An 18,393-nucleotide genomic window follows, 5' to 3' on the forward strand; every position below is an offset into this window, starting at 1 on the left:
AATGAAGCAATATGATAAGAGAACAAAGTGAAGGTCTGGAATAGCCACTGAGGAGAATGTGGAGGGGTGTGTAATAGAATTGCAGAGTAGTATTTAAACCCAGGAATATATCCCCTAACTGCACCAATCCACATGATTGTAAGGTTTCTTTTTTTTACGGGTCTCTCACTGTTGTGGCCTCTCCCGTTGTGGAGCACAGGCTCTGGACGCGCAGGCTCAGCGGCCATGGCTCACGGGCCCAGCCGCTCCGCGGCATGTGGGATCTTCCCAGACCGGGGCACGAACCCATGTCCCCTGCATCGGCAGGCGGACTGTCAAGCACTGTGCCACCAGGGAAGCCCCTGTAAGGTTTCTTAAGCAGGATTCAGTCGAGTGTAGAATGGGCAGGTATTTCTGTGGTGCGTGAAAAAAGACACTAGGCTACAAAGGCACGGTCGAAACCCATGACCACTTCAAAGTATACCTCCCCCCATCCCCACCCCACAGATTTTTCATGGGTCAAAATACTGAGTATCTAGAGAATGGAGACTTTTTTCCTCTTCTGGGGCCTAGGAAGAGTCCCTTATATTCAGAAGACATTCAGATATTGTTGACTGATTGGATTAATTAATAAATAAAATCTGACTCTGCTAAACATTTCTGAATACAAGCATTAGGTTTAAATTTTTATCTACTGGGGGTGAATATATTGAATAATTCAAAGCATTAGAACACTGTTTCAAGAGCTATATTCCCATAATTTACTTATGCTTAAAATGATTAGACTGATGCCAAACTCTAATAAAACCCATGCTGTAACACAAAAGTTTATTAGAATAAAAATACATGTACCGTATCCAACGTTAAAATTATTTCACGTCGCATGTAGGTTTTACCTCCATTAGTTTTTTTTTTAATGCTTTTAAAGTCTGTGCTTTAAATAATTTGCACATCTGTAAACAAATCTTAGATGACCAAAGATGCAATGTATCCACTAGATACTGAACATCAAAATTTAGGAATTGGAACTGATAGTTATACCCTATTGCACTAAATATTCCTCTAAAATTCTGGACAGAGAAGAAAAAAGAGATTAAAATAAATCACTTGAAATGAGGTAAGTTGTATGAAAAGGTTTTTAATAGCAAATATCACCAATGTTGAGATGAGAATATTAAAAATATTCATGGAAAATTCACTTAAATGTTTGCAATAGTCTAGGTTATTTTTAAAAACAAAAAATTAAAAATTACCAAAATTCCTTATTAGAAAAAGGGACAATTACTGGTTCTAGAAGATCTGTATACATTCTGAGTCTTTTATTTAGAAAAAAGAAGTGATACAAACATTCACAAGTTTAGCAAAAAGGAAAAAAAAAGTGACTATTAGGACTAACATTTCAAGCTGCCTTTTGGAAAGAAAATTAAAAACAGAGGTAGATGGTTAAATATATTAGTAGCCAAGTTACTCAAATGACTAATTTTTGTTTTGGTAGACATTCACCAAATTTTTATGCTTGAAGCCAAACAGCAAAATATTTAGGAGAAGAGAGTAAGATCTAGCACAGGTTATCTTCCTTTTATCAAAGAAAAATAATAAAAATAAACCAGGCTTAAGACCCCTGTTATGGATATGATTGTATAAAGTACTACAGTTCATGCACTTTTTAAAGCAGGAGAATGAACCTTATCCCTAAGCTTCCTAGTTTTATTTGAGGCCAAGCCCCAAGCCCCAGCAGGCCTGGTCAATCAAAGTAGGACTGTAGGGTGCCTCGGCGCCGGACATCGCAGGTCCAGCAGTGGAAGCCTCCTCCCAGGGAATTGGCATTACGAATGTTAACCTTAATGGTACTGATACCTGCATGGAAAGAGAGAGATGTGGCCAGTTAGATGGACTCACATGAAGATTCTTCTATAGAAATGAGCCTAAAAATGGGTAGGAATACTGTGGTTCTAACCCTTAAGTCCACCCCAGGATAGTCTTTCAATTTTATTCGTCAATTATATTTCATCTAATCTATTCCACTGCTAATATAAAACCTTCACCAGAAAGTCAGCAGAGACTCTGAAGTCTATTTTGTTCTATTGACTATTCACAAGTCAACAGGTTTCATGAGTGGATATATCTGACAAATGTTCAGAAACAATCCAAATAGTAAAATTTCAAGGCCTTTTAGAATTATGCTTTAACTACTTTGTCAGACTGTTTCTAATTTTACCATGTCAATTTAGTAAGAAAAGTGTAATTTAGCCAACCTGAAAAGTTGACTTTACCTACCCACATATAAGCAGAGTTTATCTGACACAATTAGCTTGACCAGGCCACCTTAAGGAAACAATGGAACAGAACTCATCTGGGTTGTATGGTCATACAGGTATCAAAGCTACTCAGGCAATCAGTTTAATCCAGCACCATTTGTATTAATATGGTTATGATGTACATGGCCCAGTCAACCAATGGTATTTTGGAAGAATCTGTTGTGTTTGGCATAATGGGGTTTTAAAAAGAAAATCTATTCTCCTCTCTCAAGGAATCCATTATTTTGAGAGGAAAGCTAAGCTACAGAGTTGCTAAAGGGCCCACTGGTATAGTTAGAAAGGCAGCATGAGTCATCTGGAAAGCCTTTCATGAGAAAGTAAGACTGAGCAGGGCTTTGAAGAGTAAAAACAGCGTTTGGACATAGGTTCAGGAGTGGGCTTGGGATAAGAAGTGGGCTTTTAACCATGAGCATGTGTTTCCTGACAGAAAGACATATCTATCTTAGTCAGATGGCCAGAGCCATATAACCTTGAACTGGAGAGAAGTTAATTTGCTTTAACAAGTTCCCTATGTTCAAAAAGACTTTATTAAAAACAAAATTATAAATCAGATATTTGGTACTTAATAATATTTTAAGTTGAGAAACAATAAAATCTTAAAGGACAGGAAACTGAACCCAAGCAACTGGCTTATTTAACAAAAGCCACGAAAAAAAAAGTGGGATAGCATTACAGGTGAAATCATTAGACTGGGCTCAATCTAAAACTAATGGGCTAATCTTTTTAACCTGATACTTCATTAAAGAGGGATGTTTCAAAGGGGCAAACAATATCTTCTGAGTACTACACCTGAAATATAAGACATAAATCAAAACATGACTTGATTTCAACAAGTGTACTGCCTGGCTTTATTTGACACTTAGGATATGTCAAGTAGAATGATAGTGATAAACACACACTTCTGCACCCTAATAACAGCCGTATGAAAATTCTTTAAATGCTTTTCTCAGTATAGGATAACTGGTCTAAATTTTGAATACCACGATAAGCAAATTCCCACCCAAGCAATAACCAGTTCTGCTTTTTAGTTCAAAGCTGAAATGATTTACTGACATCCTCTATTGTATTTCATTACTTTGTTCACAGTGCTTATCACACAGATAAGTCACTTCTATATCTGTATCCTTATACGTCCTTTAACATATGTAATGACAAATTACTTTTAAAGGACCCCAACAATTTCTTATTTGGTGAAGGGCCAAATCATCTATATGCTTATCTGCAAAGGGGTAGCTCTCCACACTTGGGCACCAGCAAGTTAGATAAGTCATAGAAGACTGATAAACTTATTGCTCAGGGGGTGTCTAAGGAGCCTGGGATGCATCTCCAACCTTTTGAGGTTGTGACTGTTGAAAAGAAGTATATTGTCCATCTACGAAATAACAACTTGGTACTTCTAAAAGGAACAGAAATTTAATTAGATAAATCATACATCAGACCTAGCATGTCATTTCTTCTCATTTAATATTTTTGAATATGAACGTGTTTCATTTATGCTGGGTACATACCCAGCTTTTCAAACATCTTTTGAATCGGGACTTCGTTGGCATCCACCATAACACGCTTTTCATCTAGCATTAAGACATTCATGGAAAGCCATTTGGACGACATCCAGAGTGGGTGATCTAAAAATAGCAATAACCGTTAAATCATGTCTGCTGTTATTCTTGGTTAAAGCAAGGATTCAGAAGTGAAGAATATTCAAGTGACAGCTCAATTCTTTCAATAGTTCAGTTTCCCTGTGAAAATTTATTTTAATCTTAAGACTATCTGTAAATGTTATGAATCAATCCATACTCATTACACATTTGAATTTCACCTTGTTGTCTTTAAAAAGCCATTTCTTGCTTTCCGTCAAATTGTTTTGTACTGATTTTTCCTGTCTTTTCATTTTCATTTTCTATGGAAGGAGAGGTTGTGAACACAAGTCCAGCCTTGTTCTAGTACCCGTAGTGCCAAGCACCAGTTTACTGCTTACCAGAGAAATATTCTAAATTGCTAATATGCAGGCTGCTGTCTATAGGTGAAAGATTCTTGGCCACTGAAGTAATTATTTTAGGCTATGAGTATACAAAAGTAAACATACCATCTGGGATGACTGGTATTGGAGGAGTAACTATGGTCCATCCTGCTTTCTTGAAAAGATCAATCTGCAAGACCAAAATAAAAAAAACCCCCCCAAACCCAAAGAGGCTTAAATCTATAGATACTATTCTTATCATTCTTGGTCTCTGATAGCCCTTATGATTAATAATTCTTTTTGAGAAGCTGTCTTCTCAACTGCCAAAATTTAAAAATTAAAATTTCAAAACATTTGGATGATTTTGTCTGAATCTTAGTTAAAATGTACATAAAGTCCTCAGATTGCCAGATTAAAATTAAAAAGTAACAGAAATGTTAAAGCTTTTAAAAATATTCTTGTGCTTTTCACAGGTTTCAGAGATTTTTTAAAAGACCGAAGATATTTTCCTTGAGAAATTCTCTTTAAAGAAAATGAAAATATTTCCTCTTACTTAGTTGTAAGAAAACAAAATATGACTATGTCAAACCCATAGTCCATCCACTTCATAGTCTGTCACTTTGCGTCTGTGACCATGGTATAAAGACAGATGTTAGGAATATACTCCCAAAGAACCATAACTGTCCCTAGTGACCTATTATAACCCAGCCATCCCTAGTTCACATACCCACTTAGTATATAAATTATATTAAATAAATATTTAATAATATATATAATTGATTTATGTAAATTATATATAAATAAATTAAAATGAAGTGAATAAGTAATCTTGGTCATTGGTCTAAATATATAGAATAGAAATGAACAGTGATATGGTAAAATAGTGAATTTTGCAATGGCGCACTGCAGCCCAGCAAATAACACAAAATCACTCACCGCCCAACTGGAAGTAGGGGGCAGCGGGCAGAAGTAGGAGGCTGCAGGGGGGGATAGACCTGCTGCAGTGCAGTGGCTCTGCTCCTCCCCTGCAGGGTGGGCCTGGCTGAAGGGAGCCCCACTGGAGAGGGAAGAAGACACCCACTGCCTAGTGGTGTTACCCCAGACATGCAGAGATCATCTTGTTTGCAATTCATCTGCTGAGGAACCCCGGCTGCAAGTTATGAGATAATACCACTCTGTTCAATAAAAACACACACATACGCACAAACTTGAGGCTCTGACAGCAGAAAGCAGCCAAAGTCAGAGTCTGATGACACTACACTAATTATCACGGCTACAGTGTATATTTCTGAGTGTTGGACATCCTGTAGTAAATATAACATAAGCAATCCAATGTTTGATCATAATAATGTGAGCATTGCTGAATCTGTCGTTTAGAACCATTAGGAAATCACAGAAGTGCTTAAAATAATAGTGGCAATTCCTTCAGTTGCCAAACTCTCTTGATTTTCCAGAGTCCTAAGAACTCCCCTACCTGGTGACATGGTCGGTCAGGATTGGAAAGCACAAGACCGGGCCCAATGATATTGAAGGTGGCATCAATGTGCATCGGATTGGGGTCTTTAAAGGAGATGATATGCACTCTGTAGTCTGGAGCGAGATGCTTACGCATCCATTCAATGCCCATGTAGTTTGTCACCTGAAAATAGAAAAGGAGACATAAACCTATAAAGATTTGGTTCTATGTTTAGATAACTAAAAATAGGATGAAAATATTTTAATTTTGGAAATTTAAAATATAATAATAAAGTGAGAAGTTTCCGAGGTAGCCTTTATCCACCTGGCTTCTCTGTGCAAAGATGTCTCTTCCAGCTCGAATGAAGTCAGCAGCATCAAAGCACGGCTCGAACTCAGTCGTCACGAATTTTCCCTGAGCAGCCAATTTGTGTCTGTCTTCTACAGAATGGATGGGGTAATCCTAATTGGAACAAGAATGAACACACACAGTGCCTTGGTTCATGAAGAGATGACTCATAGGGCCTTCATTACTAAGAAAATTAGTTCAACATCATCATTTCCTGAAATACTACGGCCCTGTTCTAGACTGAAACAGGCATGGGAAGATGTAGGCCCATGCTAAGCAAACCAAAATAAACCAAACCACCAACAAAAAAATGAAAAACTAGGCATGACAAGTTCCTGATACTTGGAAGCAGGTGGTACAGAGGCAGTAATGAAACTGAAAATATTCCATGACCCATCCAATGATTTATGTATCTATCTACAGTACTGAAAATCTGCAAGATGAAGTCATTCTGTTCTTTTGAAAAAGGAGGTTGGCCCTGAGCCTAACTCATACCATAAAATGCGATGCCATGCATCCGCTACCAAATTTGACTGGGTATGCGGTTGGGTAATAGATTCATTACTTACTTATGTCTTTAAACCCATAAAGGGTTTAAAGAAATTTTCATTTTTTGATTCCTTCTATAAGTGATCAAATAGTAAGTGATCTAGTAAGAGACATACACTTCCTTTTACTGTGAATACGGCCTACAGACCAAATTCTTTTTCTAGAAGAGGCTGGAGTTCAGCCTAGCGACTGTTCTGTCTCCACCAATGAATAGCTGTGCGCCTTTAGACCAGTTTTCCTCCCTGTAATGGAATGAAACTACTCCCTCATGAGGTTGTTGTGAAAAATAAACTAATAAAGTACTTAGTTCAAGATCTGGCACATGGTAAACACCAATAAGTGTTAGCTATTATTATTACTGTTATTATAACTTATCATTTACTGTTATTTTCATCATAAAACAATCAGTTTTCGAAAAGTAGGTCATCTCAGCTTCTGAAATACATAATAAATACAAGGTATCAGAGAATCTCTCAGTCTCTGTGGATTATTTAGAAAAGTTACTGATAAGCTCTCCCATAACTGGGGACTTACCTGGTCATAAAGCTCATCAGCCATTGTGGGCTTAGGAGCTGTTGTCCACTTGGCCCCGCGGCGGAAGTAGTCTTTGATAATTGCTCTGTACGCGCGGTACTCAAAGAAGCGAGCGCGCCAGGCCATGGGAGCCTCGATAATCTCATTTCCCACAACTATCAGGATGTCTCGAGGCATCGCACCATATAAACCTGTCAGGCCAGAAAGTTCCAGAGCAACTTCAGTGATGCTAATTTCCAAGACAGAAGAGTCTATATCATGTGATTTCATTCTTTGGTAAAAAAATAAAAATTACAGAAAACCTATACGTGTATATGTACATAATTTTACGCAAATGAAAAAATATTAAATGATACATCCTAGACTGTTAACATGAATTCTGTGTGGGGATGATGAAGCCAGGCCAAATAGAAAAAAAAAAAAAAAAAAGAAAAGAGAAAAAGAAGCATCTCTTGGTCAAAGACATCTTGAACCACCAAGTTTTCACCTTTTGTAACTCCTAACAGAGTTTTTCAGGGAATATCAGTACCACAAGATGAAAATTGGGCCAAGGATCACTTATACAACTGTAAATTAGAACACACCAAACTCTGCAACTAAGGAGCCCACCTGCCACAACTAAGACCCAGCACAACCAAATAAATAAATAAATATTTTTTTAAAAAAAACAACACTGAACTCAGGCACAAAAACAATCCTGCAGCAGTGTCAGTTAAAAATAAGATGGGAATGTTTCTGTTCCCCTTTTAATTTCTGTTCTTGAGGAAAAGTAAATGGAATCCACTGGTCTTATGTAAGGAAATGCTCATGAAGTTTAGAAAAACTGCTTCTTTCAAGGAAATTCTAGATTTACAATAGAGTTTAAAATGTGTACCTCTAAGTCTTACCAAAAAGAACCAAACTGTTCCTAAATAATCTTTAAAGTTTTGAAGGATTATTAAAACAAAGGGATCTCTGAGAAATAATCAGAGCTTTCTCCTTACAGATTGAGAGAAATTAAAAAATTAAGACTCTAGCAGTTAAAGTATCCAGTATCACTTACCCGTAGACTCAAAATCAGGAGTTTTATACTTCAAGGACCAGTCAATGGTGTCAGGCCTCCTCACTGTCACTCCTTCCATTTTTAAAATATTGCACATTTCTTCAATTTCGGCAACAGCCTTTTTCAAATGATCTTTGGGAAAATGATGGCCCCCATACTTTTGGTAAAAAGTCCAGTACTTTTCATATGTGTTGGCCTAGAACCAGAAGAAAGTAAGTGAAATACTTACAGGAAAAAATTACAGCTCAAGATAGGTTCATAGGTTGTGAACAATTACTTGTATAACTTACTGGAATTGAGACTGAGACCACATCTGGTGCAGTGTTCATCCCCAGAACCAAGCACACTGACTCTGGGAAGACACTCAATATTTGTTGAATGAAGATCTCTAAATTCTCTGGATGTTTTGAGACCTTTTGTTCCTTCTGCCTGAGATCTCATGCCTTACCACACACAGCATGTCTGCCCTCACATGGGCTTGGAACGCTCTTGGGCCACTTTTTACATGCTTCATAGACAAAATAGGACATGGACGCTCCCATTAGACAGTCTCAATGAAATCAAATAAGAGAACAAACAAAACAGCTTAATAAAAGCACACCTATACGAAGATAAAACCATGGGCTACCCAGGCATCCCAGAATTCTGTCTAAAAAACACTTCAAGATACTTTGTAGGAAAATAGGACACTGCTCCCTTAAAGGTTAGGGACATTCTCTCAACTATGCTTTGTTTCTCTTAAAAAGCCATTATTGATTATTTTCTCATTCAACAGAATCACCACTTGGCAAACCTGTGCAGCGGTGCAAGTCTACCTTTAGTGCTTCCTACACTTCCCTGCCAAAGTGTCTCTGCCCACCAACCTCTCTTCTCCCAATCCATCTAAGCTTTCATAGTGCTTCAGGTCCTTTCACCATAAAAAGAAGTGATTTGAGGGCTTCCCTGGTGGCGCAGTGGTTGAGAGTCTGCCTGCCGATGCAGGGGACATGGGTTCGTGCCCCGGTCCAGGAAGATCCCATATGCCGCGGAGCGGCTGGGCCCGTGAGCCATGGCCGCTGAGCCTGCACGTCCGGAGCCTGTGCTCCGCAATGGGAGAGGCCACAACAGTGAGAGGCCCGCGTACCGCAAAAAAAAAAAAAGAAGTGATTTGATAAGCAAATCCCCAAATTTTTAAGTAGCTGAAAAACAAATCTTAACATTTAGGAAGTGTCCAAGGGTTATACGCATTTTAAAAGACAACTGAATGGAAAGCGGTTGAATGCTTTAAAAAGGCTCAATCAATTTGCTAAAAATTACTATTGAATTAAGGTAGGTACAACAACTATAAAATACTGGTTTTCAAAAGTGGAACAGTCTGGAAGGATTCTTCATTCAGATTGTTTTCCATGTGCAAGGTTCTCAGTCAAATTAAAAAATACATTGGGAAATGTAGGAGACACACATGGATATAATTTATTAAGACACACAAAGCAGAATTCCAATCAGAAGATCCAAATGCTAAGAAAAAGCCTTGGACCTTCATCAAAAGATTGGCAAAGCAACGTACATTTATATGTTTTAAGTTTTTAAAAAATGTTTAAAGCAGGTATTTTTATTTTATTCTTATTTTTAACATCTTTATTGGAGTATAATTGCTTTACAATGGTGTGTTAGTTTCTGCTTTATAACAAAGTGAATCAGTTATACATATACATATGTCCCCATATCTCTTCCCTCTTGTGTCTCCCTCCCTCCCACCCTCCTTCTCCCACCCTCCTTCTCCCACCCTTCTAGGTGGTCACAAAGCACCGAGCTGATCTCCCTGTGCTATGCGGCTGCTTCCCCCTAGCTATCTATTTTACGTTTGGTAGTGTATATATGTCCATGCCACTCTCTCACTTTGTCCCAGCTTACGCTTCCCCCTCCCCGTATCCTCAAGTCCATTCTCTAGTAGGTCTGTGTTAAAGCAGGTGTTTTTAAAGTGTTTCCTTATATCATTGATTAACCAACCACTAGTCCTAATCATGTCCGATGAGGTTTCCATTATTACAAATCAGATAACTTCAGACAGTGGTAAGTGCCATAAAGAAGGGGAAACTGGGTAATGAGACAGACTATCTAGATGTCTAGCTCTTTAATGTCAAAGACCATGTCTCTTCCAGATTATATGTCTCTACTTCCACTTTCACCTCAGCCTGATAAATATCAAACATATGGAAGCAGACCTGCCTCTTGTTAGTTCAGTACCTAGGTTCACATCAATTAGGCTGGAGCTGAGCCTGCTGGGGAGGGAATAAGAATCTGAAAAACAGGTCTTCAGCAAACAGGGAGATGCCAGTGAAGCTCTAAAACAGGGGCTGGCAAACTAAAGTCCATGGGTCAAATCTGGACTGCTGCCTGTTTATGCAAATAAGTTTTATGGAACACAGAAATACTCATTTACATATGGCCTGTGGTGGTTTTGCACTACAGTGGCAGAGTTGAGAGTGGAGTAGTTGTGACAGAGACCTATGGTCTGCAAAGCCTGAAACATTAATTATCTGGCCCTGTAAAGAAAAACCTTGCCAAACCCTGTCTAAATGATCAGTTAGTTGCTTTACTTTTGAAGAGCTATAGGTAAACAATAAGCTCAATTTCTGGCCCATGAAAAATGTTATCAGAATTAAAAATTTGATTGCTTGTTAAGATCAATCCACTCTTTTAAAAAACAGAACAAAACAAGAGCACTCTACTGTTTTCTACTCCTAGGAGGTCCTGCAGTAGCAACCAGAGGAGAGGATAATAATGACTCTTTATATTCCTCTCAGACACATCCTGGTACTACTCATCCATTCACCACTTCCTCCTTCTCATGCCAGGCACATCTCTAACAGTCCACGAGGGGACAAGAAGTCTTTGAAAATTTAACACTGGGTGAAATAGTTTCTGCTGCACAGCCATGTTTTCTTGCTGGACACATTCCAAAGTATCCCATGTGACTGTTTGTGCAGAGTGAAGCTTGCTTGATAAATATAAACTTCCCTGGGAGAAAAAAGTTGTTTGAACAAGTGTGAATTCTCTTGTATAGTTCATACTCTGGCTAAGGTTGGACAAAGTCTGAGTGATCAGGCCAGACTACATTTTCCAAGAGATAGTTGGAAATTATTTACACTTCCTTTACAACCCTGCTAAGTAAGTTAGCAATCATTTACCAAGTGTCTGCAAGATAAAAAAACACTATATTAAATGCTTAGCATGGGATGTTTTTAATAATCTTTTGCAGACATGTGGCTGCACTCCTAGAAACCTGATAGACTTTCAGAGCCTAAAATCCTTTAGAGGTGTTTGCCAAGTGAATTTTAAATACTGTCTTTGGAAGGCTAGGAAATCTCAATAGAAACATTATTTATCCAGCTGCAAACTGGTATTACATTAACGTTAATCGACTTTGTATTTTTTTTATTAATTTTTATTGGAGTATAGTTGCTTTACAATGTTGGGTTAGTTTCTGCTGTACAGCAAAGTGAATCAGCTATACGTATACACATATCCCCTCTTTTTTGGATTTCCTTCCCATTTAGGTCACCACGGAGCACTGAGTAGAATTCCCTGTGCTGTACAGTAGGTTCTCATTAGTTATCTATTTTATACATAATAGTGTGTATATGTCAATCCCAATCTCCCAATTCATCCCACTCGACTTTGTATTTTTAAAAGGTCCTTTTATCAAGGGCTTTAGAAAAAAAAGACAAAAGCAAAACAAAAAGCACATATTTGATGGAAAGTATTCACCATGTTTGCAGAATAAAAAGCCACAAAGCTTTCAAAAATTGTGCTTCCTGATGACTATGTTCCTCATTCCCATAAAATTTTTCTAGCACTTACATCTTCCAACATATCTTATGCTCTAACTGCCTATAAATGGTTTACTACACTATTTTATATTTCATTGGTCCCAAACTGATTAATATGTCTGTGTCATTTTTCTCCAACTAGAAGGTAAGGCCTTCTAGTTGGCCATGCATGTCTTAGATTTAATTTCCTCTCCCTCGATACCTAGTTTCTTATATGTCATAAAGCAGAAATAACCAGACAAATGAATGAAATCAATACCGCTAAAGCTACTATTATCTACAATTATTATACCCTCAACAGACTTGGCAAATTGCATCCATACAACTATAATGAGTTGTAGTTTTGTCCTTTAAAAATAAGTAACATGTAACCTTTTACCTTCCTATTTAATCTCATTAGGTAGATAGCAACCCTCTTAATATCTTCATTTTAGTGAGGCCCAGAAATTTGTGGAATCAAGATCACAAGGTCAAATAGCTGATTAACTGAGATTAGCTAATAAGCTTTTATCAAATACCTAATTCAATCCTGATCTCCTGACTTCAGCCTGGCACACCTTCCAAAAGTCCATGAAATTTCAAAATCTAAAATCATAAATCAAGTGACAAAGAACTCAAAATAATGTCTTAGAATTCTGATTCCGTAAGATCACATGATATAAAAGTCAATTATTCTAAAGACAAATAGAAGGATAAATTATTGCTTGAATTTGAAATTTAATTCCACCCAATTAAAATGGTTAGGGGATGGGACTTCCTTTCAAGAAAAGACTTCAGGGCTTCCCTGGTGGCGCAGTGGTTAAGAATCCGCCTGCCAATGCAGGGGACACGGCTTTGAGCCCTGGTCTGGGAAGATCCTACATGCCACGGAGCAGCTAAGCCTGTGTGCCACAACTGCTGAGCCTGCCCTCTAGAGCCCGCGAGCCACAACTACTGAAGCCCACGCGCCTAGGGCCCGTGCTCCACAGCAGGAGAGGCCACCGCAATGGGAGGCCTGCGCACCATAATGAAGAGCGGCCCCTGTTCACCACAACTAGAAGAAGCCCGCGCCCAGCAACGAAGACTCAACACAGCCAAAAATAAATGAATAAAATAAACTTATTAAAAAACAAAAGACTTTAAAAAGATCGTGCCTTTTTAAAACATGTGGAAGATACATAAATTAATCTGTTCATCAAATTTCAAAACCAAAGGTAGTTTCAGAACAACTAGAAGAAGTTATGACTTTTTCTATTACCTTCTCTTCAAGGTCTAACTCAAGAATTATTTTCTTCGTTTAGGAAGAAGACTTCCTAACTATTCAGCATTTGGTCATTGCTTTTCCCTTAGCTCTCCTGGTATTTGAATTCAACTGCCTTGACAGCTAGTTGCCATAAGATACTTAGTATTAGTCTTCATTTCTACGTAATAAACATCATACCTCTCCAAATGGAAAACAAGTTCTTTTGTGCTAATAACTCTGGAGCCCTGAGCCCACGTGCCGCAACTACTGAAGCCTGCGTGCCTAGAGCCCGTGCTCCGCAACAGGAGAAACCATCGCAGTGAGAAGCCCACGCACCGCAGCGAAGAGTAGCCCCTGCTCACCGCAACTAGAGAAAGCCCACATGTAGCAATGAAGACCCAATGCACCGAAAAATAAATAAATAAGTAAATTTATAAAAAAAAAAATTAACTCTGATAGAAGCTAGAGGTGGTTTAGAGAGTGCAGCAAATAGGGGAGACCAGTTAGGAGTTCACCGCAATAGTCCAGGCAGTAGATGAGATCCTGACCTAAGGCAGTAGCAGAGGGATGGAGGTAAGGTTCATTTTGATGAAAGACTTGTTCGATCTTGGAGAATGGATGTGGAGGATGTGACTGAAGGAGAAATAAATAAAAGTTTTAGCTTGAATAAATAGGAATGCCCAAAACTGAAAGGAAGGAATGAAGAACGTCCCAGTTTTGCAGAGTGGCTGGCAGCTGAACTCAAATGTGCCATGTTTGAGGTCCAGTGGCAATATCCAACAAGGAGTTTAACGTGTTCATATGGACAGAATTCAGGAGAGAGATCTGGACCAGAGTGGAGGGGTGGGAGGAAGCTATGAGAACAGCTACAGTGAAATTCTGTTCAGCCCAACATTACAGACCGTAAAGGAAGAAGATGTGAGGAATAGGGAAAGAACTAATATCCCCCCACCCCCCGAAACGGTCTCCCCAAACCTGAAGGAGGGAGTAATCATTGGTGTAGATAGTGTCAAATACTGCAGAGATGCCAAGTAAGATATCATCAGCCACTGGATCTGGGTAGTCTTGGGTAAGCTAAAGTGAACACAGTTACAGAGGAGAGTGGGAGCAGAAGCCAGACTGCAGACCATGAGGAATGAACCCACTCAGACATGAGAAACCCTGGCTTTACCTTCACCTCCACAGTGAATGGTGGAACACAGGCATTTTCTGCTCTGCCCACTATCACTTCCTCTAAGGGGTCCCATTCGTTGTAAGAGGAGACAGGGCAGTCCTTGGGCAGAGGATCAGTGGCCTTGTCGTCAGCTGCACAGGAGTTCCGGGAGGAAGCCGTAGCTGCCTGGGTGCTCTGGAAAGTTCGCTGCACCCATCCCGTTACAGTTCTTCCAAGCTTCCAAGAACAAAGAAAAGATTATTGTGTGGTCCTGCACAGTACTTGGGGGAGGGGGAAGTAGAGGTAGGATGAAAACCCAGGATAACACAGCCAGGCATTTAAAATCTTTTAGGAGAATGTAAACCGAGATGTTAGTGGATAGGTGGGTAGTGGGGTTACAGATTTTACTTTTGTGTTTATTTATACATTATCTTTTTATGTATTATGTTAATTGGTATAACTCTTTAAAACTTCTCAGAAGATTTTGTCCCCAACGACCATACACCCCCATTTATATCTCGGAATGGTTTTCTGCAATCAGGCCTTAAGCAAGTTTTCTGCAGATGATGGGTCACCCTTCTTCCCAGAAAACCACAGAAAGTGGCTCCGGATCTCCCTGCCAAGTCCAGCTGTGGGAGGGAGCCTCCTGTCCCTTTCAGTACCAAAGGTTACTAGTATTAGGATCCTCTCCCCCCGCCCCACGCAAATGAAACTATAGAAGCATTTTAAATGACTTTATCTTTCAGAATAATCAGCTTCAAACCATCAATTTGTCCTCACGGACACACACTTCACATTATTTGGCACTGCAATTATGAGAGAGTGACCAAGTGCCACAGGCTTATTTTACAGATGGTCCACAGTACCCCAGGCAAGATAAGGATTAACTAACCCAGGTACAAACTTAAACAACTAGGAAGGAGATCTAAGAACTTCAAAAAAGGCTTTTGAAAATGTAGAGCCCATAAACTCTAGATCAGGGAGAGTCCCTCATACACTGGGCAAACCTCAACCCCACAAATCTCTATCCGGTTCTGTTAAAAGCCTTAGGAAGGAGGCAGGAGGGGAGCCAGGGTGGAGACTAAAAAGCAGGAGGGAGTGACAGCTGTTCTGAAGCCAGTTGCTGGCGGAAGCCAAACTGCCTGGCTATTCCCGTCCCAGGAGCTAGGGAGGGTTTGCTGCAGGCGCGTGCTTGCATACCAGGAAAGCGGAGGGCAGGACCGGGCAGAAATCTGGGTACAGACCGAACTCGCTCCAACTCCTCTCGCGACTCGGGACTCCACGTTACACTTGGAATGAGCCTGCTCGCTCCCCCTCCGTCCCCAAGTCCCACTTCGCCCCTTCTCCCGTCCATCCACGGTACACGCATGCCCAACTCTCTGCCCACCCATAGCGATGAGCCGCCAAAAGGCCGCCCTTTTTCACTAAGCCGTGTTGCTTGTCGCCCTCGCCCCCTCCGGCTGGAGAGGGCGGCGCCCCCCGCGCTGACGGCCAACGCAACCCGAGGCGCGTACACCGCAGCTGTGCCCACTGGGTGTGGCCCCAACGCACGCCCCCTTCCCCTGGGACACCGCCAAGCTTCCGGCAGCCGGCAAAGGCTCCTGAAGCCGAGCTTCCAAGGGGGCCCAGAAAGGACAGGGTCGTGCAAGGCTGGCGGGGGAAAGCCAGGAAAGGAGAGGGGGAAGAGAGCACGCGGCTGCCCGATGAGGCGGCGGCGCACGCACCCGAGACCCGATGTAGTGCACCGCTTCGGCGCCGCGGCTCCCGCCGCGCAGACACCGCACCCGCAGCATCGTCTCGTGCCCGCCTGGTCCACAAGCCGACTGTGCCCTGCGCTCGGCCACCTCCTTCCGAGTGCCCCGGGAGCGCGCCCGCAGCAGGGTGTCCCGGTGCTCGGCCTTTTGTAGCCTCGTCCCGCCCCGGCCGCCCCCCCCGCCTCCTCCTCCTGCGCGCCCCCCTCCTCCCGCGCGCCCCATTGGCTGCCGGGAGCAGGTGGCGGGGCCGCGGAGCGCACGGCTGCGCGCGGGGCCGCCCGGGAGTTAGGAACGGCAGGGAGAGCGGGGGACGCGGGGTCAAGTCCCCCGGGCTGGCCCTCTGTTAGCTTGTCAGTCCGCCCACTGGTTTCTGCCGAGCTCCGCCAGCCCCGCCCGGGTCCGCCGAACCAGGCCCCCAGTCTCAGGGACGGGGAGGAGGACGCGATTTCTGACGAGTCAAGTAATGATATATACATGTATGGTTTTAAATTTACATTTATGGATTTAAATATGCAAAGCGTGAGTAGAGTCTCACGTTTAAATTCATCTCTGTGCACTGATCCACTCCCCTCATTTTGCAGTGAACGAAACCACCTCAAGTTTAGGTGGCTTCTTAGGGCAACACCGGGATGGAGCCTGGAGGGGACCAAGTCTGGAACTCAGGTCATCCGCTCCCCGGGGTGCTGCGTGGTCCACCCACTAGCCTGTTACGTGTTCTTCGGAATACTTGTCGTTTCATAGTCTTCGGCCATGTGTCCCTGGCTTGAGAAACTCAGTCATGAAAATAGAGATAAATGTGGGCCAGAAATGAGGGAGGACTACAGGGAATTTTTTTCCCTTCTATCTCATGTATTTAAATTTTGTTTCAATTTGATAAAGATACATTTCTTAGAAAAGTAGCTCCCAAACAGTGCAAAGTTTTAATTGCTGCAGATTTGTGCAAAACTAGAGAACTCGGTTTAACATTTATATTGTTAGAAGGAGAGGGGACAGAGAGTATTTCATGTCTGTGCCTACAATATATGTAATTACTTATTTTTAATAAGTAATTAAGAGCTGTCATTTTTTTTTCAGATGGGTTCTTTTTTTTTCCTACACCTTTATTAGAGTACAATTGCTTTACAATGATGTGTTAGTTTCTGCTTTATAACAAAGTGAATCAGTTATACATATACATATGTTCCCATATCTCTTCCCTCTTGCAACTCACTCCCTCCCACCCTCCCTATCCCACCCCTCCAGGGCGTTACAAAGCACCAAGCTGATCTCCCTGTGCTATGCGGCTGCTTCCCACTAGCTATCTACCTTACGTTTGGTAGTGTATATATGTCCATGACTCTCTCTCGCCCTGTCACAGCTCACCCTTCCCCCTCCCCATATCCTCAAGTCCGTTCTCTAGTAGGTCTGTGTCTATTCCTGTCTTACCCCTAGGTTATTCATGACATTTTTTCCCTTAAATTCCATATATATGTGTTAGCATACAGTATTTGTCTTTCTCTTTCTGACTTACTTCACTCTGTAGGACAGACTCTAGGTCCATCCACCTCATTACAAATAGCTCAATTTCGTTTCTTTTAATGGCTGAGTAATATTCCATTGAATACATGTGCCACATCTTCTTTATCCATTCATCCGTTGATGGACGCTTAGGTTGTCTCCATCTCCGGGCTATTGTAAATAGAGCTGCAATGAACATTTTGGTACATGACTCTTTTTGAATTATGGTTTTCTCAGGGTATATGCCCAGTAGTGGGATTACTGGGTCATATGGTAGTTCTATTTGTAGTTTTTTAAGGAACCTCCATACTGTCCTCCATAGTGGCTGTATCAATTCACATTCCCACCAGCAGTGCAAGAGGGTTCCCTTTTCTCCACACCCTCTCCAGCATTTATTGTTTGTAGATTTTTTGATCATGGCCATTCTGAAAGGTGTGAGATGATATCTCATTGTAGTTTTGATTTGCATTTCTCTAATGATTAACGATGTTGAGCATTCTTTCATGTGTTTGTTGGCAGTCTGTATATCATCTTTGGAGAAATGTCTATTTAGGTCTTCTGTCCATTTTTGGATTGGGTTGTTTGTTTTTTTCATATTGAGCTGCATGAGCTGCTTATAAATTTTGGAGATTAATCCTTTGTCAGTTGCTTCATTTGCAAATATTTTCTCCCATTCTGAGGGTTGTCTTTTTTTTTTTTTTTTTTTTTTTTTTTGCGGTACACGGGCCTCTCACTGTCGTGGCCTCTCCAGTTGTGGAGCACAGGCTCT

At 41.0% G+C, this 18,393-nt stretch overlaps 1 protein-coding gene and 1 long non-coding RNA gene across 2 annotated transcripts in view; one reads left to right on the forward strand and one right to left on the reverse strand.

The window, feature by feature from the left end:
• Positions 1 to 18,393, forward strand: part of LOC132420593 (uncharacterized) — an 88,464-nt gene that overhangs the window by 56,829 nt on the left and 13,242 nt on the right. The gene's annotated exons all lie outside the window — the stretch shown is intronic.
• Positions 801 to 16,268, reverse strand: GATM (glycine amidinotransferase). Its single transcript, XM_060003580.1, has 9 exons — positions 16,098 to 16,268; positions 14,392 to 14,610; positions 8,187 to 8,382; positions 7,145 to 7,335; positions 6,038 to 6,175; positions 5,732 to 5,896; positions 4,384 to 4,447; positions 3,806 to 3,922; positions 801 to 1,836 (listed from the first exon to the last, which is right to left on the reverse strand). Exons 1-9 carry the CDS (start codon positions 16,164 to 16,166, stop codon positions 1,724 to 1,726), a joined length of 1,272 nt encoding a protein of 423 aa, XP_059859563.1. The 5' UTR covers positions 16,167 to 16,268; the 3' UTR covers positions 801 to 1,723.

The sequence above is a fragment of the Delphinus delphis genome, chromosome 2 (assembly GCF_949987515.2).
Source record: "Delphinus delphis chromosome 2, mDelDel1.2, whole genome shotgun sequence".
Lineage (NCBI taxonomy): Eukaryota > Metazoa > Chordata > Mammalia > Artiodactyla > Delphinidae > Delphinus > Delphinus delphis.